Below are 26905 nucleotides of genomic sequence, written 5' to 3'. Positions count from 1 at the left end.
CCGCGGGTCCGCTGGCTAGGAGGCTGGCGGGACGCCGGGGTCCAGCGCGGCAAGCGAGCGAAGCTCGGCAATGTTTGGCTTCTTCCACGAGGGGGCGGGCGAGCACTAGCTTCGCCTCGCCGGTCGTCTTCACCCTGCTTGGGGCGGGGGCGGGGGGGGGGGGTCACTCTGTCAGGGGCTCAGGATCAATTCAGACTGAACCGTGGAAACCTTCGACCTCGACCCCTTTGCGCTGGTCTATTTTGCCCCTCTATTTCCTAGGAGGCAACAAGGGTTGGGCAGAGGGAGGGAGAGTTAGGCGATACAAGTGACTTTCCTCCGCGGCTGGGGCTCCTACCTGGGGTGAGAAATCTGACGGCTTTGGGTACAAGGGAAATGGGTGAGACAAGGAGTGTGCGGGGGTCTGATCCCTGAGAGCACAGGATTTTCCTTTTTAATTAGTCTAGACACTATAATCTGTTTTAGAGGTGAATTTTTAGTGAACATTAATATGAAAACTGGATGGGGTGAACAAAGAGAAGGGAAAACAGGGAGGTTTTCAGGATAAAAGAAGGGAGAGAAGGGGGTGCTGATAACCCCAATTTTAAGTCCCTGATCTGAGAGATAGGCACGGATTAAACCCTCATATTTTGTTTGAGGGGATGTTGGGTTGCAGGTGACAAGGTTCATTTGGAGAAGGGAGGCCAGAGCTGAGTCCAGCTGCAAAGCAGGACTTGGATTTGGGCTCAGGAGTCTCCCTTTGCCCAGGAATGACCAAGGATTACACATGAAGTTACATATGCAGGCCTGAGGCCCTTCCCTTCAGATTTGAGGGTGTCTTTATTTGCATGCACAGAACTGCTGAGAAACTGGGAATTGGGGACCAGTAAGGACTCAGGACCATTTGGTGGCTTTTGATATGTTGGTCACTTTGATCTCTGCCCAGTGCAGAGGTGGGAATTAGATTAGGGGCTCCCTTTGGTATCAGGATGGAGTTGATTTTGTGTTATCTGGTCAATTGTGGGATACCTGTTTATTACGGGATGTTGAGTAACTGATTATTCTGGGTTACTGGGGGCTGCATTCAGGCTTGAGGGCAAATGGTAAATTTGAGGCATGGAGCTGATTTTGAAACTACATTAGTTTTGGAAATTCTGACACCCCCAATTTGGAGATTGTCATCTTGGAATATCAGGAGAACCTGCTAGGTGCTCTTGGGGAAGTGAATGAGGGTTTTGTTTTAGGGATTCATAATCATTGGAATATATGGACAATCTGATTTCGAGTACAATAGTTATGTTGATTTGGGGGTGCATTATGTTTTGGGGAGCCATATAAGTTTCAAGGCTCAGAGTAGATTTGGGGGCATGAAATTCAATTTGGAGTTTTTTTCTTATTATGTGGTGGAACAGTGGAAACTGGGAGAGTGTTTGAAGGCCTTCTATGATTGTGGGTCCGTGAGGGGGGCCAAGCTTTACACTGAATGTTGTGGAAACTTACTTTGAGGAGGGGATGTTCTTGTGTGTGCACAGATAGCCAAGAAGCGTTATCCAGAGGAAGATGAGAGTCCCAGGGTGGAAAATTAAAGTTTTGGGGTGTTCTTATTTTGGGGTGTTTTGCAACTATTTGGGCAAAGCTGAGGGATGGATCAAAAGGTGATACTGATTTAGGGAGCTTACTTAATTTGGAGCACAACTGATTTGGGATTTCCTTTGCTTATAGCTCCCTTTCACCCCAGATTCTAGAAATCTCTTTCTTTAGTGAACCCCAAATATGCCCAGGATTTGACCAGAGAAATTTGGAAAGGGAATGTATTTTCTCTTATTTCTATGTGGCTTGAATAGATCTGAGGGAGAAAAGGTGGTTTCAGGCTCCGAACCCCAATTTCTTAAGGGAGTACACCTCAGTATGGGAGAAGGTGGAGAAAATGGGGTGTCTTGTGGTAAAGTGGACACCCCTGAATAGGCCAGTGCTGTTGGAACTGTGGCAAGGAGAGGTGGTGGTTGGGTACAAGGAGGTGATTCTTGTACCCTGATTTTCTAGAATAAGAGCCCCAAACAGAAAGCCGATGGAGAACTGGGAGTGTGGGTGAGATGGGGGAGGGGTTCCCCACGGCAGCAGGGGCTAGAGGGTAAGCCAGGCCGGCTCTGCACGCCTGGGTCCTGCTCTGTTCGGCTCTCCTCCCCTCTCTCCCTCCCACCGCCCACCCCCACAACCCAAGGGAAAAAAACTGCCTGTGCAACAGCAATGGCAGATTCCAATCCTTCAGGCTTTCCTGAACCACCACCGAGACCAGCCAGGGGGGAGGGGAGGGAGGATCGGGCTTTCCTGCTTCCCTAAGACTGGGGCTATGAGCTTGACCTCCTGGCCCCTAGCCCTTCGAGGAGTGCCCCCCGGTATGGAAGCCAGGTGTCCTGGACCCTAGCCCCCGAGCGGGGGGGCCTGGAGAGCCGGGGAGGAGGAAGGAGGGAGTGACTTCCAAAATTGGCATCGGGACAGAGCAGGGCTGGCGGGAGGCAGGAGAAAGACAGAATTTTCCTGGAAAAACGGGGGTATCTGAGGACCCCAAATTTGGAGAGCTAGTCCAGGACCGTCCTGCCAACATCCTAGATTTTTTGGGGATTTTTTGGGGCCCCCGGGACCTCTCTAGATGGGGTGAGGAATGTAGTGTTGGGGGAATCTGACTGGGGCATTGCAGCTGCCTCTCCCGCCGAGTTGGACACGGATGGGCTGGGACGGGTTTGGGGGGGTGTCCCCAATTCTAACTGAGAGTGGAGGAACCCCCTCCTGAGCTCTCTTGTGGGGGTCCCCCCTCCCTAGGGCACTCCCCACTCCCTGAGCCAGCCGAGAGGAAGGAGGCCAGCGATGCGACTGGGGCGGCTCCTTTCTCCTGCACCCCAAATGTGAGGGATGCACCCCCAATTTTTTCCCCTTCAAAATAGGGGACCAGGATCTCAGGGGAGAGTAGCTGAGGTAAGTGGGGAGGAAAGTGTCCCCTGTTTTCAGGAGAGACGTGGCGGTTGGGGGGGAGGTTTGGAGGTGCGTGCTGGGGTGGGGTTGGGCTTTGTCAATCTTGGAACTGGGGGGGTAATTGGAGAGGCTTTCTCTTATGGCCCTAAACTGTAGTCCCCCAGGTGGAAACCAAAGGCTGAGACCAGAGGGCCCCCCAACATCCCCGGCCGTTAGTAAAGTGTTTGATTTCTGTTTCACCCCTACAAAGGTTCTGCCGAGGATGGGAGCTGGGGGCAGCTGTTCAGTTTGGGGGCTGTGGAGGGTGGAATGAGGAGCAGGAGGCCTTGGCAGGACTTGGTGTAGGAGAGAGAGGGGTGTCAAAGGAGGGGTCTGGCATCCCCAGGGCCTAAAAAGACTGCTTACACCTACCATCTTAGATCTTTTTGATTGCTAAGAGTTCTGGGGGGTGTGTCGGAAGGTAGGGTGGTAAAGGGTGGGATGGGAGGTGGGAGGATAACTTTTGGGTTTTAGAGGATATTATTTTGATTTGCAGGAGGGATTTTGGCCCTTGGATTGATTTCTGGGGTGTGCTTTTAAAAAATCAAATCCTGGACAGGAGAAAAGGCTGAGGGAAGGCCCAGGGTGGGGGTGGGGAGAGGCATGTTTGTCTCAGCTTAAACGTGGCTTTTTGGGATGGGCCCACCTTCCTGCGCCTGGTGCATGGGCTGATGGGGGTTGTTGCCCTGGGTGGGACTTGGGTCCTGGGGGACCATGGGGAGTGGAAACAGAGCTGGGGGTTGAATACCTGGCCCCCAGGTCCAGAGGCCCCTCTCCCTGGGCCTGCTGCCCTCCTTTCCCCCTGCCTCCATTTCCTGCCTTTGGCCTCCATCTTGTGGCAGGCCCAGGGCCCAGGGCCACTTCCGGCCCCCCTCTCCCAACCATGTTCCGGCCCCACCACCTCTGGATTGCCAGCTTCCAACCCTGCTGTCTTTGGCCTCCTGTCCCTCCTTGCTTTCTCTTGGGTTCTGACCCACAGAGGGGGAGCAACGGACACGGGAAGCCTTGGGCCCCTGCCCTTGCTGACTCAGGAGAGTTTGTTGGTCCCCCATAGTCATTCCCTATTCCTCCGCCTCTGACCCCACCCTAGGGATCCCCTGAGCAGAGTTTCTACAGAGGGAAGATGGTTCCAGTCTTATTATAATGCAGACTCACCCCTTAGGCCCCTGTCCCTCTAGTTGCCTGCTTAGCTCCTAGCCCTGGTTTCTTGTTTTCCCCAACCATTCTTGGGGCCATGTTCGCCTTTTATACATTCTCTATCTCCCTGCTCTTGGTGGTGGGGTCTTCCCAGCACTGTCTCATGCTCCCTTCCTCTCAACACACCCCAGTCCTGCTCCCGCCCCAGCAGCACACTGTGGTTTGTACGGCACTGTGGCCACGTCCAAACCACACTGTGGTGTTAGAGCGAGGGTGGGGGAGGCATCGCTGAGGCTTGGCCCAGGAGGCCACCCTGGAGAAGTGACATAAAAGACATCTGGGGCCTTTTTGTGAGATTGGGGGTGGGGGTTGGGGGAAGGGAGGTATGAAAGCACCGGAAACAGCCCCTCTGAAATCCCCAGGGCAGTTTCAGGAATACTGACTGCTAGAGACCCTGGGAGTATATTCTGCCTCCAGAGAGCAAAGTGCAGTCTTTGTTCCCCACACCCAGCTCCCCTGGCTCTAGCAGCACAGAAATATTGGCACTGGGAAGAGAGTCTGCCAATATTGGCTGAGCTGCTCCAGGCAGGGTGGTGAGAGTTGCCGAGGAGGGCTGAGCCCATGGGGGTTAAGGAGAGAGGGAATGGTCCCTTATATTCCAATAATGTCAAGTGAAGGCACCAAGCTGAGAGGGAAATCTTTATTGTTTTCTGTATAAAAATGTCCATCAGATGCACATCAAAAGGGTAGGGGGCAGAGTCTTATACAGGAACAGCAAGGGGGCAGCCCCAGCAGTCTTTTGACACTCTCTCATGCAGGCCTTGCTCAGAGTCCTAGGCGATCCACAGGTCCAGGGTGAACAGTGAGAGGGGTCAGAGGTGGAAGGCTCAGCGAGACAGCAGAGGAGGGTCAGCAGAGGTCATGAGAAGGCCAGAATCCAGGGTCAGGCTGTCTGGAACAGGAAGTAAAATGGGCCGAGATGGAGCGAGCCCCAAGTATGCTTCGAAGACAATTCCTGCCTCCCCAAAGCCTCCCTCCCCCACTCTTAACTGATCCAACCGCCTGCACTGTGTATGAGAGAACCTACTCTTCCAAAGCCCCTATACAAGGGAGGGGACTCCTTATAAGATCCTCCCCTACCATCCAAGTGACACTTCCTCCCCGACCCCTTCAGCTGGTGTGGGAGGAGAAGGACTCCTACCCTGGTCGAAGTTGAGTTTCTTGGATGGAGGAGTTTCTCCTAGCCCTTCAATATCCACCAGGTCACTGTTGGCGTCGGAGTCGTTCAGAGCACTGAGTGTCACATCTGAGAGGGGGGCATAAGCTAGGTTCTAGGTTCCCTGACTGCCACCCTGGCTTTCCAAAGCTTCGAGCTCTCCCTCCTACCCCCACCCTAGCCACTCTACGGGAACCTTCACTGGGAGAGGAAGAGAGTTGTCCTTCTTTGACCCAAGCCCAATTCTCTCACTAAACCGCAGGTGGGACTTTAACCCCTAGGCAACAACTCCACAGCCCTCACCAGCCTTCTGTTTCTTTATGGGGGGACCCCCAGCTTCAGGGACACTGGAGCTGCTTGGTGGAGGGGCAGCTGGAGGAGGCGACAAGACACCAGATGCCACCTTCTTGGGCCCTTTCTTGGGTGACTCAGCTGGAAGGGGGATACCAGAGTCTTCATATACTTTGCGCTTCACAGTGGCCTTTATCTGAGCCCTGAAGAAAAGAGAGCAGGTTAGGAAGGAAGTCATCATCAGAGAGACTGAAGAAAGAAGGGAGGGGAGGGGCAGGGATAATGGGACACTCAGAAGGAATACTGGGGATCCCCCCCTTCAGAATCTGGATAAGAATCCAAGTTAGGGCCCCAATACTTTGGTAGGGTCTCATTTTACTGAATCTTTTCACTCAGGGCAGATGGAGTGTAAAAAGCGGATTCCCTGAACTGAGTAGCGGGAAGGGCCCATCTCCTAATTCTCTTCTGGGAGAGAAGTATGGATGTGAAAGGCTAACTGGTAATCCTTGATGATCTACAGGTAGATTCTGATCAACTAGCTCAGGACCACAATATCCCTGGAAACACAGCAGTAGAGTCTCAAAAGATCTGTATAAATAACCAGGCAACTCCCATTACCAAATTTAATTACTGGGTATCTCAGGCAAGCTAAAATCAAATTCTTGGAATGTCCTAATTACCAAAGCATTTGAGTAACTTCTGACCGATTTTGACAATTCCTTTATGTTTCAGTCCTCAAGGGGATGCTAACAAAACTAGCAACAAAGTAGGAAAGATGTTGAATTGGAAGGGTGTTCTGGGGAAGATGGAACAATGGGTACAGAGGAAGAAAGCTGCCCACCCCCCTCTTTCTCTACCAGCCACCCCTCCCTCACACTGTCCGTTCCTTGATGACACAGCTGATGTGATTAAGATCGTCCCCAAACCGCTTCACAGCAGCCCTCAGCATCTCTATCTCCGTCTCCGTCCACTTGGCACTGTCAGAGGGGAGAGGGGAATAGCAAAAGTGGGAGGAGGAGGGGTGTGGAGCCGGCCCCCAGGCTAGGCATTCCACAGCAGCCAGCCTCCTCCCCCTAATCCCTGGGGCCCCTCCCATAGGTCCATAAAGAGGTCCTCCTTAAAAAAAACACCCAAAATCTCTTAAGACGCCGTGGGAACCCCGAGGACCCCCAACCTCATGATACTGCAACAACCGCCACCTCATAAGAAAGCCTCTTCCCCATTATCGTGAAACAACTGCTGTAAACTGCCCACTGAAACCAATTCAACAAACAGAACACCTGAACACAGTCTGCAGCAATCTGAGGCAATTCCACAAGACTAGGGTGGGTAGCGGTGGTGGCCTACGGTCTGTGGGTTCGGGTTCTGAGCCTCAGTCTGTGGTTTTATCTGTCATTCATTCAACAATCATTTATTAACACCCACTCTGCGCTGTGCCAGGCAAAAAGCAAACTAAAACGAACATCTGTCCCTGCCCCAGAGAGTGTCCGTGTCAGAGATCGAGTCCAAGCGCCCGCACTCAGCGTCCACGTCCCAGCCCGGGCTCACGTACCCAGCAGGGGAAGAGTCGGCCACGGGATGCAGCTGCATCGTCAGCTCCCCGAGCTTCGTGAAGGCGGCACCCGCCGCGGAGAAGATCTCTCCGACCTGGGGGTGGGGCAGCATTACGGGGGGCCGAAGCACACCCCCGCGCCGCCCCGCCCCGCCCGGAACCCCTAGCCCCACCCCAGACTCGACTCCCGCCTGCCTCCCGCCCCTCAAACCCCACCCTAGGCGGAAGAGCCCGGAGCCAACTGGCGGGGACGCCCTCCCGTGGCCGCCAGGGAGCGCTGTCCGCAAGGGAGGTCGAACCTTTGTGGACGCTGACGTCATGGCCCCGTGCGTCTCCGGCTCGGAGACGCTGCCGCCGCCACCTCCACCGCGGAGCCGGGACCACCGAGAGCTTGCCGACCCAACCGCTCCTACCCGCGCAGGAAGTCCCGCCCCTCCACGCAGCTGATTGGCTCAAACTAGGCCGCTCAGAGCCTTGCCAGCTACAGTTACTGAGGCTGCCTCGGCGCGAAGAAGGGAGTGGAAGACACCTCCTCCCTTCCGGTCCGGCTTCACTGCACTTCCGTCGAGGGGTAGGGACGCCCCACTCCGAGGCCGAGAGCCAGCCCCCGGTGCCTGCCTCTCCCACCCCAAGAACAGACACAGGGCTTAAGAGGGCAGTTTCTCTTTATTGTGGTACGGAAAAAGGCGAGGGGGCTGGAGGCACAGGTGACAGCCAGCCCCAGAAGGAAGACCAGGAGGGGGTGGGGAGAGTCTTTAAATAGAAGAGGGGGCTGACGAGGGTACACGCGACAGTGCTCTAGCGCACCATATATTCCTTGCGCTTATTAAGCCGAACTTGGCAGAAAGAGAAGCCTCCGAGGAGGAGGTAGAGGCCCGCAGCGATGAAACAGTTGTAGCTGACTTGCTCATAAAGGTCGTATATGTTCTGGGGGCCATTCCTAGGGGTGGGGATTAGGCAGAGAAATGTCAGACATTAAAGCAGCCAATATCTACTGAGTACTTACTATGTGCTAGGAACGGGTTCTAAGTGCTTTTACATGTATTACCTTACTCAATTTTCTTCACCCTATGGGGCGAGTTCTATTACAGCATCCACTTTGCAGGGGGGGAGGTAGGCACAGAAAGTCAAGCAAAATACGTAAAGAAGCCACAACTGAAGTGGTGGGTTTAGGATGGCTGCTGAGGTCTGACTCCCAAGACCAATACAAATTGTATGCTAAAGAGAGCAGTTCTCCGCACTCAGTTACCTAGCCCCTGGGCCCCAAGCATCCAGACTCCTGTAATTCCCCCCCAGAATTGTGACCACAGGCTCAGCCACCTCCCACCTATTCCCAGCCTCTCCCACTTGACACTTACTCAAAATCTTTCTCCGTGAAGGGAACGTCCTCAATTAGCACAGCGGAATGGACGTTAAAAAAGATTCCGAGCATTATCTGAAAACGGAATAGGTAGATTTTGACCTCAGGCACCTGCCCTGGTGACTCTCTAAACTCCTTCCACTTCTAATGTTGCCACAACATCTGGGTTTGGGAATTAAGAGAATGCGCTAGGATTAGAGGTGGCTGTTGCTGGATTCGTACTCAGTCACCCCGAACAGGGCATAAAGTGGTGACAAAGAGACGACTTGGCTGGGGCAAGGGCAGAAATAGTGAGTAACCCAGTAACCCAGATAGTTCTCCTTTCCAGAGGCGTCATTATCACGGGACAGGGCAGAGGGGTCAGGGGGAATCAGCACGTATTATTTCTTCCTAGAGTGGGGCGGGCAGAGTGCTGGGAAACAAGGCCCCAGCTACACATTTCGAGAACAAGCGCTCTCTTTCGTCCACGGCCCTCCATTCAGTTTAAGCATCTCTCAGGAACCTAGCTCTTCCTCGTATCTTGAGTGGTCACCATATTTACCAGCCCGGGCTCCCATTCCAAGCTCCAGCTCCCTGTACCCCCACCACCCGCCCCGCTCTAGTTCCTATTTCTCATTCTCACTTCTGTCTTGCTCTCCAGCGGCTAATCAACCACCCCCTCCAGCCTGCCTGCTGCCTTCCAGGCCTCCAACACCGGGGCCCGCAGGTCCTCTCCAGTTCTCGCAGGCCAGTCCCCTCACCAACATGATCACTCCCCAGGCGCTGAGGACGATGCCGCAGGCTGCCAGCTTGGGCCCACAGCACAGAAGCGACGCCATGAAGATGGGAGTCGGAGGTCGCCTAGATCTGGGCCGGGTGGAAAGGCGGTGAAACGATTCCGCGACTCGCCAGAAGGGTAAAAGCGAGCTGATTTCGGGGTCTCGCGCCGCGGAGGACAGGACTGGAGGTCGGCCGAGGGGCGTGGCCTCGGACCCAACCTTCGTGCGGGGGGCGGCGCTCCAGGTGGAGGACTCTGGGTGACTTTGGCTCCTTTCCAAACTTTTGGTAGTAAAAGGCGGTGTTTAAAACCAAAGTAGCACCTCCAGACTTCTTTATTGACTCATGTAGCTGGGGTGCGAGTCTTGCAGTAGCAAGGGCGTAGGTTTCTTTGTCCCCCCTCTCTAGGTTGGGATGGAAACAGCCGGCAAGTCACGTGACCCATTTTGGAAAGTCATGTGATGAGGAACCTCCGCCTGCGTAGCTGGTGTTTGGGGAAAGAGTCTAGGTTGCAGAGCTCCTGGTAACCTTGGCCGGTGGGCTTTTAGGAGCAGAGGATTGGAACTGATTTTTTTTCTGTCGGATACTGTAGGTTCGGGTGGTATCCTGTGGTGGGGAAATGATAAGTGAGACAGAAATTCACGCTAAGAGAGATCGCCTATATCTCCTTTCATCTCTATAAAAATAGATATTCTGACACAGTAAAAGGAAATAGGAGACCTTCCTGAGGTCAAGCGTACTGTGGTGGCCAGAACGCTTTATTTTTTATTTTTTAAAAAATATGCTTTTATTTATTTTTAGAGAGAGAGGAAAGGAGAGGGGTAGAGAGACATCGATGAGAGGGAAACATCGATTGGCCGCCTTCTGCATTCCCCCTACTGGGGATCCAGCCGGAAACCCTGGCATGCGCTCTGACCCCCTATCGAACTGGTGACCTCTTGGTTCATGGGGGTCCACGCTCAACCATCCAACCACACCTGCTGGGCATGGCCAGAAGGCTTTAAAACTGCGGAGGGCCCGGCGGGGCGGGGCTCAGTGGTTGAACGTCACCTAGGATCCAGGAGATCGCTGTTTGATTCCCGGTTGGTCGGGGCACATGGCTGGGTTGCGGGCTGGATCCCCAGTCCGGGGCGTGCAGGAGGCAGCCAATCAATGACGACTCTCTCCTCATTGATGTTTCTCTCTCTCTCCCTCTCCCTCTCTCTGAAATCAATAAAGATATATTAAAAAAAAAATTGCGGATTGTTCTTGGCATTGGAAATTCTTAAGTAACATTTTGTTACCAAATGTGGAATACTAAATGGTTTTGGATGCTAAACCCAGGAAAAATATGGGCGTTAGGAAAAGCCTAGGGAAAGTAGACTGAGTTGTGAAGGTGAGTGGTCCTGCTAAATGTGCGGGAGAGAGAAATAATACAGAAAATGTCACTTTGCTTCCCTGCTGTAAACTAAGGAAACCGACTATAGGACCTTTGAATAAGGTAGGGTACAAGATTTAAAAAATATGAATAGATGATTCACTCCAAAGAAAAAGTTTGTATATTTCATTGGTAAAAGACAGGTTTGTGATAATTATCTCGGGAAACAGGTGTTAGAAGAGCAGAGTTTTGTTCTGAGCTTGTTGTACCCAGTCTAGTGAAGACAGTGATCGTAGCATAATTGAGAGGGGTCATTTTGATCCCAAGACCCTGGAACTAGACAAAGAAACAGTGGTTAGCATATCTTTGTTGTTTTTTCCATTTATTTTGTGCATATTGTTTTTTTTTTATAGTTGAAGTTTTTAAAAAATTTATCTTTATTGTTGAAAGTATTACCAATGTCCCCCTTTTCCCCCCATTGAGCCGCTCCCCACTGTACCCCTCCCCCCAGTCTGTGTCCCTGTACCCCTTACCCCACTATTGTCTGTGTCCATGGGTTATGCATATATGCATATAAATGGTTATGTTAACCTCTCCCCACCCATCCCCCTACCCACCCCTATCTTCCCTCTGAGATTTGTCAGTCTGTTTCATGCTTCTATGTCTCTGGATCTATTTTGTTCATTGGTTTATTTTGTTCATTAGATTCCACACACGAGTAAGATCGTGTGACACTTGTCTTTCTGTGACTGTCTTATTTCGCTTAGCATAATACTCTCCAGGGCTATCCATGCTGTCTTATGGAGTAAGCGATCCTTTGTTTTCACAGCTGCATAGTAGTCCATGGTGTAAATGTCCAAGAAGATGCTTGATATTTCAGTCTTCTTGAACTTGTAGAGACTTGTTTTGTGTCCTAACATGTGGCCTATCTTTGAGAATGTCCCATGTGCACTTGAGGAGAATGCCTATTCTGCAGGTTTGGAGTGGAATGTTCTGTAAATGTCAATCCATCTGTTCTAGTGTGTCATTTAGAGTTACTGTTTCCTTGTTGATTTTTTGTCTGGAAGACCTATCCAGTAAAGTCAGTGGGGTGTTAAATTCCCCTACTATGACTGTATTGCTGTCTACCTCTCCTTTAAAGTCCTCCAGAAGTTTTTTGTTCCCCCTCCCCCCCGCCCCCCAGCCTGTGTGAGTCTTTTGTTCTGAGGTGGGTCTCTTGTAGCCAGCATATATTTGGGTCTTATTTTCTTACCCATTCAGCTACCCTATGTCTTTTGATTGGGACATTTAATCCATTTATATTTAAGGTTATTATTGATAGGTACTTATCTATTGCCATTTTATTTCTTTATGCCTATCTTTCTCATTCTCTCTATTTCAACTTCTTATTACAGCAGTCTCTTTAACATTTCTTGCAATGATGGTTTGGTGGTGATAAATTCCTTTAGCCTTATTTTGCCTAGAAAGCTCTTTATTTCACCATCTATGTTGAATGATAGCCTTGCTGGATAGAGTATTCTTGGTTTCAGATCCTTGTTTTGCATTACCTTGAATACTGCATGCTATTCCCTCTGACCTGTAATGTCTGGTGAGAAGTCAGCTGACAGCCTTATGAGAGCTTTTTTGTAGGTAAAAGATTGCCTTTCTCTTGCTGCGTTTAAGAGTCTCTCTTTGTCTTGAATTTTTGGCATTTTAATTATGATGTGTCTAGGCATGGGCCTCTTTGGATTCTTCTTGCTTGGAACTCTCTGTGCCTCCTGAACTTGTGTGACTTTCCTTCACTGGGTTAGGGAAGTTTTCTGCCATTATTTCTTCAAACAGGTTCTCTAACCCTTGCTGACTTTCTACTTCTTCTGGCATTCCTATGATGTGAATATTTCATATTGTCCCACAGGTCCCTTAAACTGTCCTCCTGTTTTCTAATTGTTTTTTCTTTTTAGTTCTCTGATTGAGTGATTTTTTTCTACCCTGTCTTCTAATTCACTGATCCAATTCTCAGCTTCCCCTAATCTGCTGCTCATTCCTTCCAATGTTTTTAAAATTTCTACTGTGTCATTCTTAATTTCCTTCATAGTTTCCATACTTTTTTCATGCTGTTGAACATCCTTATGATCAGTATTCTGAATTCCATATATAATAGATTGCTTATCTCCATTTCATTTAGCTTTTATTCTGGAGAATTTTTTCTTTCATTTGGGGCTTTTTTTTTTTTTAATCCTTACCTGAGGATATTTTTCCATTGCTTTTCAGAGGGAGTGGAAGGGAGAGAGAGATACATGGATTGGTTGCCTTCCACGCTTGCCCTGCCTGGGGACTGAACCTGCAACCAAGGTATGTGCCCTTGGCTGAAATAGAACCTGGAACCCTTCAGTCTGTGGGCCAGTGCTCTAACCACTGAGCCAAACTGGCTAGAGCTGGGGATTTTTTGTCTCCCCATTTTGGCTGCCTGTTTGGATTTATTTCTATGCATTAGGTAGATCTGTAGGACTCCCAGTCTTCTGGATTGTTTCTGGTGGAGGCCAATGTCAGATGCTGTTTGTGACTGGCCTTGAGTACCCTGTTTAAAGTTTTCAACACTCCACAGCTTCTAGTTTCTTCTGCTGGGGCTCGGTGTGTTTGGACAGGACCAAGATGCTCATCAAGATCTGCTTTTCCAAGCCCTGGGTCCAGAAGCAGATCAGTCAAAGGCTCAAAGTACCCAGAGGCTGTTATGCAGTTTCTTAATGAGCCTCAGGCTGTAGAAACTCCACAGGGTGGGGCCTGAGGTTTTCCAGCAAGGGGGAGGGTGTTGCTTCCCCCTCAGGCAAAAGCAGCCTCAGTGTAGTCTCCACTTTTCATTCTTGGTTATGAGGGTGCTCTCCAGCTAGTCTTCAGTTGAGTTGATTATTCAGGGTGATTTTTATATATTTTAGTTGTAATTCCAGTTTGGTCCTGGGAGAGTTCAGTGAAGTTTCCACTTAGTCCGCTGCCATCTTGGATCTACCCCATGCATATTGTTCTGAAAAGGGTAGTGAGAGAGAATGTGGAACCTGGGACACATGCAGAGACTCCAGTGTATTAAAGGGGCTGAGAAAGTGGCCTTGAGACAGGTCTCTTTTGTTGAGACTGTTTGGGGAAGGAAGCCAAAAGTTTTTATTCTGCTCTAGGAGTACCTTTCTTATTCCAGGGTTTTTGGGGGGTAGATGTGTGAATAAGAATAATAGGGGTGGAAGGAAAGTTGTGAAAGAACAGAATCAGGAATTTTTAACTTGCTCACCAAGCATGAAGTCTAGCTCCTGGGAAAGGAGAATTAGTTGAGGTAGTTCATTTCTCCAAGAAATCTTTCCCACCCACCCCTGAGAGCATTCTCTGGATGTTTGCAAGTAGGGTCAGTGCCTCAGGCTAGAGCAGTGCACCCTTGTTCAGGTACTGCCACTGAAGGCCAAATTCAGCTTGCAGCCTGTGCACCTCTTTACCAAAGCGCAGGGATGTTTGTTTGTTTTTTGCATTTTTAAAAATCCTAACCCAAGGATATTTTATTTTTTTCCATTGCTTTTCAGAGAGAGGGAGAGAGAGAGAGAGAGAGATATCAGTGTGAGAGAGACACATTGATTGGTTGCCTCTCACATGCTCCCTGATTAGGGCCAGGGATAGAGCCTGCAACTGAGATCTGTGCCCTTGGCCGGAATCAAACCTGGGATCCTTCAGTCTTTGGGCCGACACTCTAACCACTGTGCCAAACTGACTAGGGCTGCTTTTTGCATTTTAAAATGGTTGTAAACCAAAAGAAGAATATTTTGTGACACATTAAGTTCTTTCACTGTCCATGAATAAAGCTTTATTGGAACACAGTCACACTCATTCATTTTCATATTGTCTGTGGCTGCTTTTTGCTGCAATGGGAGAGCTGAGTAGTTGTAGCAGAGACTGTGTGGCCTACAAAGCCTACAGTTTTTATTTGGCCTTTTACAGAAAAGGTTTGCTGCCCACCCTGGGCAAATGGGATACTGATGTAGGGGATTTAGTTGGGAGAGCTAAAGTTTTCCAGGTGGGGACACCTTAGAGCTCAGATAGTTCTCTATGTGGCTGGGCTTTAAGTATTAGTAGGCTAAGCCAAGTTGCTCATTCCGGGCTGTAATTTCCCTTTCCAAGTTTTCCAGATCTGTTTGGAATTGGTTTAGTATAGCCTTGGCCTTGGAGCCTGAGAAATACATTTCTTTGTGATGCCCCAGAGGTACCTAAGAAAGAACAAAGGATCAGTCAGTTTCTAGTTTGAAGGCAGAAACACCTAGAGCCTAGCCCCTCACTCTGATGTTTCCCTTCCGTTATTGTTTCCCTTTTCCTAGAGTCCTCTCTTACCATGTCTGGCTGGCGTCGACCCAGATGCCATGTGATGGCCATTTGAAGACATGCCTGTTGGACATCAGGTAGTGAGCCCATCACTGTGGCCATTGTCACATCTTCCTTGGTGGTTGGTGGGGGCATTCGCATTGTGCATGGGGCATTAGGGACCCAGGCATACCAGTCCAGCTGGGGAAAGAAAGTACAACTCTAGGATCCTGGTACTTAGGGTTTGAATCCCTATCTCTCCCTTGGGCATCCCAAGGTCCAGACACTTGCTTTCAGGGACCTGGGCTTTTAGCTGTCCATACCTGGCCCTTGTTGATGGCCCCATGCTGGGCAGTGCATGTGAACACACACATGGTAAGGAAGTGGCAGAGTTGATTCAGAGACTGGAAGGAGACAGGGAAACCTGGGCAAGAGAGGAACAAGATTTAGAGGCTACAGCAGGAGAGGAGAGAAATAAAGGCCGATGTTTTGGGATGTTTGTATTTTGGAATTGGTGGGTGTTGGTTCATTTATCAAATATATTTGCATCAGACATAAGTTTCAGTTCAGGCTCAAGCCACCTAGTTTGGATACCCAGGCCAGTTAACTTCTCTGAACCTCAATTTCTTTGTGTAAAGTGTGGGTGCTACTTACCTTATAAATGAGATAATGTATCAAAATCACCTGTTATGTAACAAGTGCTTAGTAAATAATAATTATTGTCATTATAGAAGGGTTGGGGGCTGAAAAGGTCAAGTGATCAAATATCTTCTGCCTTAAAAAGTGGTTAAGAATGTAGGGCTGCTTCCTCCTGTTCTCAGACAGGGAATTACAAGGGCCTGAGGTATAAGGTAAGGAATAAGGGACACTATGGATTTCTAGTGTCACAGCCAATGGGCTTTCCATGAAAGCTGTCCCAGGCTGCTCATTTTACAGTGGAGATGGGGACTCAGGGACCCAATTCAGTTACATGGAACAAATATAACCACTCCCCTTTTATAGATTTAAAAAAAAATCAAAGACCAGAGAGAATAAACTGCTTGTCAGGACACAGTTGGGAAAAGGCAGAGGCCTTTGAACTCGGGTTTCTGACGGTTAATTTCGGAGTTTTTCATCTTAACACATTTCCTCCGCAAGTCTATTGGGAAAATTAGGCAAAAGTCAGCTATGAGAACTGAGGGAGAGAGAATGAGAGGCAGTTAGTGGAGGTTAAAGTGAACATGTGGAAGTTTTATTTTCCAAAAGTAGTTGGTTCTAGTTGGGGAAAGGATGGCCAGGGAGAGGAAGAAGAGACTTCTGGGGTCATGTGGAGCCTAAGGGACAGTACCAAGATGTCTAAAGAAGCTCGGTCCTGGGAGGGTGGGAGTGGTGCAGCCTCAGATTCCCCGGGGAGAGGCTCCTCCAGAGTGCAGGTGTTGGTTTATTGCTCACTGCATCCCCAGGGTCTGGCCACAATGGCTCCCCAGTAAATGTCTGTAGGTGTCCCACAGAGGCAGAGATGTTGGTGTGAAGTGTGAGGAGCAGGGGCTGAAGGACGATTTGAAGCAGTCCAAGTTGGTTGATGTGTGCTAGAGAGAGGAGCATGAACCTAGGAGAGCTCAAGAAAGACAGTTTCTTCCCCAGGTTAAATGTGGGTAGGGGATGCTAAAGCTAGTGGCTAGATCCTAAGCTACTGGCTAGATCCTAAGCTAGTGGCTAGATCCAGGCAGGGGGAGGGGGAGGACGGATTGGCCAAAGGAATGTGAACCTCAAGGGACAGGGAACTGAGTTTAGGTTTGAGCCAAAACATGTACAGTATTGAGTTTGCACCTAGAAATGAGCACTGTGTAAAGTGTGCAGTATCACTGGGCCCTCTGTGTGTACTGGACAGTAGCAGGAAGGAGATGAGAGGAAAGACAGAGTGAGTCATTGTGGGATTTGGTGGAAAATCTTCCCATTCATATCTTCAGGTAGGAAAATAGACACCATGGAGAGAGATATGGGCCCCAGTAGGGCCTGGACAGATCCCCCACTAGCTGTGGTTCTGGACCCACTGGGCCCCATGCTATGGCAGGTTGGGGGCATCTATGACTAGGAATGGGAGATGGACATAGAGGTTGATGGTCAGGTTCTTTTGAGGAGGACAATCCTTGGCTTTATAGGACTGTCCTGAGTCTTAGGAGGCGGGAATGGGATTCAGATGCTTCATGTGTGGAGGGAGAGAGGTGATGAAGGGTGGAGTCATGTCCCCAGAAGGGCAAGGCTGACAAGGGGCTCTGGGCAGAGTCAGAGGAGTTCCCTTCCCTGGGGAGAGATCTCACCTCGGTCCTGGGCCTGGCACAGCCCCACCTCAGTGATCTCCCGACACCAGGCCTGCAGCTCAGGGTCCCCTCTCACGATGTCATCGCCATGGTAGAAGAGGTGAATGATCCCTTCCACGTACCTGCTCAGAGGAGAAGGGAGCTGAGCATGAGAGTAAAAGGCTGTAGCCTCTGACCACTACTCCTTTTCTATGGCCTCTGTCCTGCTGACTCTCACTGTGTCTGAGTATAGATCCTTCAAGATTTACCTTTTGGGACATTCCCCAGCTCTTTCTACACATTAGTATAGAAATTCTCTATACATGGTCGATAGCCATTCTTCCTAACAAAAACCCTGATTTGTCCAGATCCCTCAGTCTCCCCATCCACAGCTGCCCCGGCCTAGGCTGTCTACCCCCATCCTAATCTCTTCCTTATCAGACCCCACCCACTGTCCCCATGCTCTTCCTTATCTTGCCCAGGATTGAGTTCTCTGCTCCTCCTGTCTGGATCTTCCAGTTTCATGATCCCTTGGCCCAGTGCTGATCTCAGGCCAAAGCCCCATTCTCACTGTCCCCAATGCCCCTCCATTTCTCAGCTCCCACTCTCACCCACCGGGCAATGATCTCCCAGAGCCGTAGAGCATCGTGGGCATAGAGGGCACTTGGGATTCCCAGCAGGCCGCGGTCAGCCAGATCGTCAGGAGCACAGAGGGAGCGGTAGGTCAGCTGAGCCATGGCCCGACGGATCAACTGCACATGGCCCCCTCCACCTGTGCTCACTGCCTGGGACAAAGAGATGAGAGGCCTTGGGGAAGAATTCAGAGCATAGTATACAAAAGGTTCAGATGTGAGATTCTCACATTTAAAGACATGAGTATAAAGGGACAGGGTTCCTGAGCTTAAGGGTCAGGACATTCACACAGGTTGGTCTGGGATCTTGAAAGAGACAGGAGGCCATGCAGAGTTGGATGGTTAGGTGGCCCCACACTCCATTGCCTCCTTACCTTATCAAATATACCTCCATCTGAGATGAGTTGGGTCCGAGCCCTTGTGTTGATCTCCAAGGTGTAGCGGATGTGTGGGATCAGGAGCTGGGTAGAGCAGGTTGGAGGGGGTGGTTTATGGAGGACATGCTTGGGTCCTTCTTATTTAGGGAGTGGTGACTTTCCCTCCTCCTGATGCTTTCCTCCCTGCTAGTGCCTTTGCAGGCTGACCTCCTTCCCCTTCTGTGATCCCTCATTCTCATGCTTTTGACTCCCCTGTGAGTCAGTCTCTAGAGCTAGACTGGCCTGGGTTTCAGTCTACACTTTGATCCTCTCCCAAGGTAATGGACCCTCTATGTGTTAATCTGTCTCATCCCTATCTATCACCTCATCTGCCAACAGGGGGTGATAATAGGGTTTCTTATCTCAGGAGGCAGTGGTGATGCTTAGGTGAGTGATGTATGAAGAGGGTTTAGTACACGCAAGTCCTCAAGTCTCAGCTTTTATCATTTACCTTCATTATTTCCACCTTGAGTGTTGGTGATTTTAAAGAATCAGGCCCTTTTGATTTTCTTTTATACTTCTATCATTTGCATCCTCATTAACTTATAATTACCTCTCTGCTCATTACCAAAGTCACACCTTATCCTCTGCTCACTTCACTGTTGTTTTTGGGGGTGGGTACCTTTAGTCTGAGTAAGAGGAGCCATTCGGAGCTACCTACTTAAGCAGCAGAGGGGCTACCCCACCCCCAATTAGGCAGTTAGGCCCTCTCTATTTTTAGTAGCTTTTTAAAAAATAGCTTTTCTTAGGTATTAAAAAAGGTCACCTGATCCTCACATTTCCTTTTATCTCAGACTATTTTGTGTTCATTTCCACCCAGTTTATCTACAGGTTCCATGCAGTGTTGGTATTTATCTGAGTTGTGGATGCTGGACACAGGGAATGACCCAAGTGATACCTCTGGTGTCAAGACGTCAAAGCAGCTCACATTAGTGTGAAACTTTTCAGAAAGTTCATGAAAGATGCGGAATGTCATAGAAAGCCCAAAGTCCCCATGAAGAGGGAAGATACTTGAGGACAAACAACTCCTAATAAGTAGTTTGCAGCCTGCGTTACATTGTTATACCATTTTATCACTCAACAACCTATGGTGGAGCTCCCGTTGTCCTCTTCGAAGCGAGTGAGCATCTGGTAGATACTGAGTTAGGATTCAGGATTTAGACCCTGGCAGTCCGAATCCACAGCCTGCCTACATAAGCTTTATGACATTTACAGGTTAGTTCTGTGTGACCCGATAGCAGCTCCGTGCTTTGCCATGAGATGAAGTCATTTTGGTGAGTGGATATAGGTGTGGAGAGGGCCTTCACCAGGGGAGTAAGAAGAAGATGGTGATGCAAGAGCACCATGAGATCAGTAAAGGCCAAGATCATGTTAATCACACTGGTCTCCATCTTGTCTGTGTTACCCCAGACTCAATGAGACCATAGCTACTATTGGCCAGGTTTGGGGGGGTCAGGGTGTAAGCCCCTAGCTTGAAACACAGTTCAGTTCTCCTTACCTAGGTACTCATTTGCATATCTTGCCAACATTTCAAACTCCGTGTACCTAATATGAACACTTCATGTTTGCTTCCAGACTGGCTTTCTCTCATGACTTTGCTGTTTTTGACAGTTGTTCTGGTTCATAAGCTTGTATCAGTGTTGTCCCTTCTCTGCCATGTTCCCTATACCTAAAGTGTCATCGAGATTTTGAGAATACTTTCAAGCAAGCACAAGTCTTAACTTCCCGCCTTCTGCCTAGCAGCAGATACTGAACTCGCTGTTTTATAAAATTACAACACACCCACCCTGTGGGCTCTTAGTTGTTGCAGCTTAGACCTGTGACCTTTCTCTCTTCAGTCTTATTCCCAGGCATGTGCACCTGCTGTTTCCTCCCTTCACCAAATCTTTGATATTTTGTCTTTTCGCTGCAGTATCATTTGATATTGGCCTTGGGTTTGAGCAATATGGGACACTGAGGGTAGGGGATGTACCTTGAAGACAGGGTGCAGTCCTGGGAGGCACCTCATGGTGGCCACAGCGATCACTTCAGCTACCAGATGAGTGTTCAGAAGATGGTATTGGAGCTCGTGCAGTTGGAAATCTGAACTTCGGACCCAGGACTTTGCCAGGAGCCAAGCAAGTGGAGGATCTGAGGGCAGGAACAGTGGTGGGGTTGGAAAGCTGGGGTTGGGAGGCTGGATCTGGGAAAAAAATGAAACATTTATTGAACTTCCACTTTATGTATGACATAAGGTCAGCGTTCTCGGGGAAACGGAGAACTAAGTACGATTGTTCTTTTCCAGGAGGTTATAATCTGGTAGGAAGAAGAGGATCCTTCCTCCCTGCCTCACACTGGCTGTGGGCCATCTCAGCGCCATGATGGCCAGGCTGAATGCAGGGGAGTCAGAAGCAGGAGTCCAGTAGGAAGATTCTAACAGTGGTTTGGGAGAAACGTGATGGGCTTCTGAGTTAGGGCGGGGGTGAAAAGGAGAAACTGGATGTGTGAGATACTGACAGTACTTACTTCCTGACTGTTGAGAGCTTTGTGAGAAAAGATATCCAGGAAACAATGGGTATTTAGAGTCAAGGCTACTGAGAGATGAAATAGTGATTCTCAAAGTGTGTTCCCAAACTAGCAGCATCAGCATAATTTTGGAACTTGTTAGAAAGGCAAATTCTCAGTTGCCACCCCAGATCTACTGAATCAGAAAATCTGGTGGTGGACCCAGAACCTGTGTTTTAACAAGCCCTTCAGGTGGTGTTAACGCACACTAAAGTTTGAGAACCACTGAGTACAGGATGAGACTCCAAAAGGCCATTATGACTCTTGAACAAGTACTTCCAGTTGGGTGAGCCAGGGAAAACCAGGCTGCAAGCAAAGAGTGACATGAGGACAGGTCTCACTCTGTGAGATTGGAATTTGGGAGCCAAGAGCCAGGAGCAGAGGTTGCAGTGAACAGAGAGCAGTGTTGGGAGGGGGGTGCCCAGAGCACCTCACCTGGATGACCATGGGCAGCAGCTTCCCACTGGGCTCCATCCTCAGCATGACGAGGGGGGCAGCCAGGTACTGCTTCTCTTCTCGGATCACATTGGCTGGAATTCCATCCAGCAGGATGAAGTCAGCCTCAAACAGGGAACCATTCTGGAGAAATGAAGAACATATCCATGGTTAGAGTTCAAAGTCTACCCCCAGAGGGACAGGGCAAACGGGGGGCGGGGGGAGACATTTATCTTTGCTTGGCTGGGCGTTGCTCAGCAGTTGAGCATTGACCTAGGATCCAGGAGAGCGAAGTTTGATTCCCGGTTAGGGCACATGCCTGGGTTTCAGGCTCAATCACCAGCAGGGGGCATGCGGGAGGTGGCCAATTAGTGACATCATTGATGTCTCTTTCTCTCTCCCTCTCCCCTCCTCTCTCTGAAATCAATAAAAATACACATTAAAAAAAAAAAAAGATGGCCGTGCCCCTTCCCCATCATCACCCAGCAGTCTGCTCCCTGTGTTTGGCTCCCATCAGGTCAGCAAACGCTCTTTCACTCTCTGTCCAAATCTTACCTCCTCTGCCAAGTAATCCACAGAGGTTCCCCTGACTACCACTGCCACAGAATCCAGACGTGTGCAAGTGGACATGCTCACGTCCTGTCTTGTTCTGCCTTACATCCAGTTCATCTTTTCTGTATCCAGCTTTCCTCCTCCAGGAAACCTCAGTTCTCCCCACCTGACTGCATTCTTCACCTTTCTTGCTGCCCATAAACACTGGTGTTGGGAGCACTGACATCAGCCAGGGAATGTCATTGTTCCAGCTGTATCATCACTGGCCCCACCTGTATGTGCCTGGGACATCCATGCTGGGAGTACCTCATAGTTTCTCCTACATATTTTATCATCTCTAGGTTTTTTCCAGCAGAGGACTCTGTCTGTACCCAGGGACAGTGGGTTACCACAGCCTCCCTTCTCAGACTCACCTTCGATCCCTCCCCTTCACCACTTGCTTCCCACACAGACAAGCAGAAGACAACAGGACTGGAGGGTGTACCTGGAGTTCTTCCTCCAACTGGGCCCCAAGCTCCTCCATCCCCGAGGGCAGCACCAGCCGGGAGGGCAGAGAGGTGGAGCGTCTCAGCAGCATGGGGTTGGCGCCATTGAGGAACTGGTAGCCAAAGAGCTCATCATCCTGCCAGCGCTGCTGAACCTTCTCTGTGGGGTCAGGATGGGGGATAGTAAATTGAATTCTATAACACGTCATCTGTATATTGTATTATGTGTTCCAAGAGGAGGAGGATTTTCACCACAACTCAGTGTCCCTCCTGCAGGCTCTACCCCAGTGATTCAGGCAAAGACTACCCTGTGTCCAGCCCCTCTCTGAGATGACGTCTCATCTGGCAAGGTGCTATGGGGGCCTATGGAGTATAAGGTCGGGGCATCAAAGGGGGGCATCAAAGGGGGCCATCAAGGGGTTATAGAGACCTGGGGGAATCACTGACCAGCCAGAGTGCTCTTCTGGCCCCAGAAGATCTGATCAAAATCCTCCAGATGGTTCCAGGAGCTCAGGAGGGTGTAAACACGCTTGAGGGCAATCTCCAGAACCCTAGGACAGGTGTTGAGGCGTGACCCCATTCGCCAATTCCTGATCCCCTCGCTACTTACCATCATTCTTGGATGTCCCAGCCCTCATTCCACTCTCAGCTCCAGGCTTTTCCTTACCCTGCCCTCAGTGTCGTTTCAAAGTCCAGTTTCTTCTCCTTGTGGAATCTTGCATTTGGAGGTAGATCATCCTCACTGCCTGCAGCTATTGTCAGGGGTAGCCCTTCCTTCCAGGTGGCCCAGCTAGGAGTTGGGGACAAGGCATCAGGGTGGGTGTTCGGGTCAGTGATGTGGGCAGGGTCAGGGAAGGGTGTGTGTGGAACTTGGGGATCTAATATGGGAAGGTGGTCACCAGTATATTTGTCGTCTTTCTTTCAGTTCCTTCTCTCGATGTTTCTGGAACACATCCAATGCATTGTCTCCTGCCAGGCGGGCTGGGGAGACATTAATACAATTGGCCACACATTTTGTGCTGTCTTGTGCTCTCCCTGCTTGTCCTCACCTTCCTTTTTGATTCATAGTCCATGTTTTCAGTCACGATCCGTTTTGATCTCTGGCTGTGCCTCATTTCATTGATTCCCCAGAAACATTTATTCCAACTTTGCACTCCTGGTTTTGTTTTTATTTTTTATATTTATTTATTTATTTATTTATGCATGCATGCACTCCTGGTTTCACTTATCTTAGCCCTCATCTCTTGCCTTGAGACAAAAGTGCCATATTTGCCACCCTTTTCTTGTCCCTGAATTCATCTTTCCTCACCTGATCCTGTTTCATCAATATCTATGGTTGGATAAATCACCTGAATTAAGGTGATAAAACCTTAATCACCCCTATGCCCACACCTGTTTTCTACTACATATTGCTTTGGTGAATTTTCACTTCTTGAAGCTCACCTGCCACACCTTCAGTTGTCCTCGGAAGAACTGTTTGCTTGCTTTACCTGACTTCATCTTTCTTACACTTACCGTTGAAGTCTACTGACTTCTTCCTGCCTTAGCAGCACTTACACTCACCTGTATCAGTCATAGTTCATGTTTCCATTCTTACTGGTCCTGGACCTCATGTGTCTCTGTATACATCTCTTATTTCCCACAGTAACAGATGCCACGTTAGCTGTCCTCATTCATGGGCACGTCAGTGTGCTCCCTGCCCCACAGTTGCTTCCATATTTCACAGCCAAGCCAGTTCCACCTCATGTCATTTATTGCTTCCCTTACCTGACCCCTCTCAGGGGTCACCCCCCCCCCCCATTTCATGTCCTAGCCTTACCTGTCCCTGCCCTAACTTGTTCCCAGTCACAGAGAGATCTTTCCACTTGGCTTTGGCTCTTCTGTTTCCCAGCATTGCTGCACCCCCATGACCTGTTTGCCTTTTTGGGAGGTGGGATCTACACATCACTTAGTTCCCTGTCCAGCCCCCTTCCAGGCTTTTTAATCCTTTGTATAATTTCCCCCCAGTTCCCGTCTTGTCCACTCGGGACCTGCTGAGCTCGCCCTTTCTCAAGCCCCTCGGGCCCTCCTCAGTGCTATCCCCTGCCTCCCCCAGCCCCCAGGCGCCCCAGCCCTGCACCCAGGTCCCCGAGGCAGCCTGTCACCTGTGCCCTCGGGCAGGCTCATCACGCCCTCGCCCTGCACCCAGCGGTAGCAGGGGAAGGCGGCCTCCTCGCCCTCGCCTGGGCCCTGCACCGTGATGCGGTCGCAGAACCACGCGTCGTCCACCAGGGAGTGGTGTTTGCGCAACTTCACGAACTGCAGTGGCCCCAGGTCCTCGGGGACATCGTGCTCAAACTCCTCCACCTGTGGGGACCAGGACCCCGTGACACTCAGTAGCGGGGACCCAGGAGGGGACGTCTGCTGGGGGTGCGGGGTCCTTTGTGGAGTCAGGTGACGAGGCCTCCAAGGACGGCGCCGCCTCCTCCCAACACCTGCGGGCGGGTCTCCGACGCCCCATCGCACCGAGAGGACGAGGGACGCGGGGCGAGGCCCCAGGGTCTTGAGTTGAACCCGGAGCCTCGTCACCTGCCCCGTCCGCTGGCTGAGCTCTCCCCGCGCCCGCGCCCTCGGGGGACCGTCCCCCTGAACCCAGATTCCATAATGCCAGCGGCCTGGGGTCACTCGGGAAAGGGGCGGAGGCTGCAAGGACCACGCTCGGGGAGGGAGGGATGAGCCCCTCCCTGGCCGGGCTCCGTCCCTCTCCCGCTGAGCCTGGCGCCCGGCTCCTGGAGGCCCCGCCGCCCCGTGCGCGCTGCCCCGCGCCCCGCCTCCCGGCCCGGCCCGGCCCGGCCGCCGGGCATCGGGGTCCCCGCCGCCCCCCCTGACCTGGCCCCGCGCCGGCCGCAGCCGCAGCTCCAGCTCCGCCTCCCCGCGCTCCCCGACCAGCCACAGCTGCACGCGGTTCAGCGACCCCGAGAAGAGCCAGGCCCCGGTGGCCACCCGGACGCGGTAGCGGCCCATGGCGGTCTCCTGGGAGCCGAGGCGAGCGGGAGCCGGGCCTGCGACTCTCGGCTCCCCAGGGCCGCCGGCGTGAGTTAGGCACCTCAGGGCCAGTTCGGGCCTTTAAGAGGTGGCTGGGTCCCCGCCCTCCTCACAACTTTCAGGGTTCCCAGGTCTCCGCCCCAGACGAGGCCCAACCGGCGCTCAGCCAGGGCAACGTAAATCTGCTTTCCTGAGCCAAACCCTCAAAAATGACTTGGCGCCCAGCTGGCGTGGGTCAGAGGATGAGCATCGACCTATGATCCAGGACGTTGCGGTTGGATTGCGGGGATGGAGGTGGGGTGGGGAGGTGGGAGAAGACATTTAAAGACATTTATCTTTGTCTGGCCGGGCGTGGCTTAGCAGCTGAGCATTGGCCTAGGATCCAGGAGAGCGAAGTTTCATTCCTGGGCAGGGCACATGCCTGGGTTTTGGGCTCGATCCCCAGTAGGGGGCGTGCAGGAGGCAGCTGATCAGTGACTCTCATCATTGGTGTTTCCCTCTCTCTCTCCCACTCTCTGAAATCAATAAAAACATATATATATATTTCGAAAAGATTTCCATATTGGTTACTGGTGAGGGTAGATGGGACTCTAGCCCTGCCTTCCAGCCTCCAGACCTCACCCCAGTGTCTGATCCTTCCTGGGTGCCCTTCCCCTTCTTATCTTGCCTGTGTCCTCTGTGCTCAGGGCCGCTGTCTGCCACAGGCTGGCCCCCAATTTCCTCCAGTTTTGGATATTACAAAAAACTGTAATAGCCAAACAGAATGGCCCACATTCCCACCCTATGCGGTAACTGAACCTGGCCTTTCCACGTCCACCCAATAGGGGTCCCTTTGGCCTAGAAGAGAGAGTTTGCTTCATCCCTACCTCCAGAATCAGTCCCTACATCAGCCTGCTTCTCTGTGGTGATTCCTTTCTCCCCTCTCTAGTGGACTCTGAGGGCTCAGGGCAGTGGGAGGTGGGGGTGAGCACCTAAGAACAGTAGCCTGAGCTACTGCATGAGCTACCTGAGCTAATGTTTAAATCACTGAGAACAGTGCCTGGCACAGAGTCCCTGTATGTATGAGCTGCTATTACTCTATTATTCACAGAGTGGAAACAATTCCCAGCTGAATGTCAGCATCACTTCCACAAATGCCTCTGCCTTTCCCCACCACATTCTCTTTTCCCCATGTCCCTCCACAGGCCCCAGCCTCCCACGAGGGGTCTTACTCCCCCAGCCCCTTCCTCTCCCTTCTTTTTCTCTTTTTCCTTTTTAGGCACATGCATTATATTGGGGCAAATAATTCAAAACAAAATTTCTCCACCCAGAAAAACCACTCCACTCCATGAAGGTAGGAAAGAAAGAGATCGGAATTTTTACTGAAGAAGCATTAACCAGTGTGATGTGCGTCACAGGCAATGCACTAAGAGACTGTAAAGACAGAGAAACCTCACCCTTTTATGTAGCCAAGCAGATACAACCCATTACACACACGTTCTCAAGGTAAACCCTAACTGGTTCTCGAGTAAGGGGCTTGATGGCACTGTTTGTCATGCATAGTTCATTCTAACCTTACCTGGTAATTGGTGAA

The 26905-nt window shown here is 50.7% G+C and overlaps 3 protein-coding genes and 1 long non-coding RNA gene across 9 annotated transcripts; 1 reads left to right on the top strand and 3 right to left on the bottom strand.

Moving 5' to 3' along the window:
* Window positions 1–4811: 4811 nt before the first annotated feature.
* BACC1 (BPTF associated chromatin complex component 1) lies at window positions 4812–7711 on the bottom strand. 6 transcript variants are annotated; one of them, XM_081161884.1, is made up of 6 exons: window positions 7484–7711; window positions 7185–7279; window positions 6508–6609; window positions 5645–5835; window positions 5327–5431; window positions 4812–5073 (listed from the first exon to the last, which is right to left on the bottom strand). In XM_081161884.1, exons 1-6 carry the CDS (start codon window positions 7502–7504, stop codon window positions 5069–5071), a joined length of 519 nt encoding a protein of 172 aa, XP_081018010.1. In that variant the 5' UTR covers window positions 7505–7711; the 3' UTR covers window positions 4812–5068. The 6 variants fall into 6 exon arrangements, with proteins under 6 accessions (XP_081018010.1, XP_081018009.1, XP_081018012.1 ...); XM_081161883.1 differs by having other exon boundaries at window positions 4812–5077; window positions 7484–7619; XM_081161886.1 differs by lacking the exon at window positions 5327–5431 and having other exon boundaries at window positions 4812–5077; window positions 7484–7619.
* A 120-nt stretch (window positions 7712–7831) lies between these two features.
* Window positions 7832–9369, bottom strand: RNASEK (ribonuclease K). The gene is made up of 3 exons (XM_081161890.1): window positions 9285–9369; window positions 8543–8619; window positions 7832–8124 (listed from the first exon to the last, which is right to left on the bottom strand). The coding sequence occupies exons 1-3, from the start codon at window positions 9360–9362 to the stop codon at window positions 7983–7985; spliced, it is 297 nt and encodes a 98-aa protein (XP_081018016.1). The 5' UTR covers window positions 9363–9369; the 3' UTR covers window positions 7832–7982.
* A 3179-nt stretch (window positions 9370–12548) lies between these two features.
* Window positions 12549–20360, top strand: LOC308546587. The gene is made up of 3 exons (XR_013997356.1): window positions 12549–12988; window positions 14983–15063; window positions 20205–20360. It is a non-coding gene; the product is annotated as an uncharacterized lncRNA (long non-coding RNA).
* ALOX12 (arachidonate 12-lipoxygenase, 12S type) lies at window positions 14273–25385 on the bottom strand. The gene is made up of 14 exons (XM_081115708.1): window positions 25177–25385; window positions 24453–24654; window positions 23208–23289; window positions 22976–23098; window positions 22756–22859; window positions 22308–22468; window positions 21272–21415; window positions 20265–20474; window positions 18251–18337; window positions 17860–18029; window positions 17266–17387; window positions 15289–15389; window positions 14996–15166; window positions 14273–14874 (listed from the first exon to the last, which is right to left on the bottom strand). Exons 1-14 carry the CDS (start codon window positions 25309–25311, stop codon window positions 14737–14739), a joined length of 1950 nt encoding a protein of 649 aa, XP_080971834.1. The 5' UTR covers window positions 25312–25385; the 3' UTR covers window positions 14273–14736.
* Window positions 25386–26905: the final 1520 nt, after the last annotated feature.

This window comes from Miniopterus schreibersii (genome assembly GCF_964146895.1).
Source record: "Miniopterus schreibersii genome assembly, chromosome: 16".
Classification (NCBI taxonomy): Eukaryota; Metazoa; Chordata; class Mammalia; order Chiroptera; family Miniopteridae; genus Miniopterus; species Miniopterus schreibersii.
This window is presented reverse-complemented; position numbering and strand designations above follow the sequence as displayed.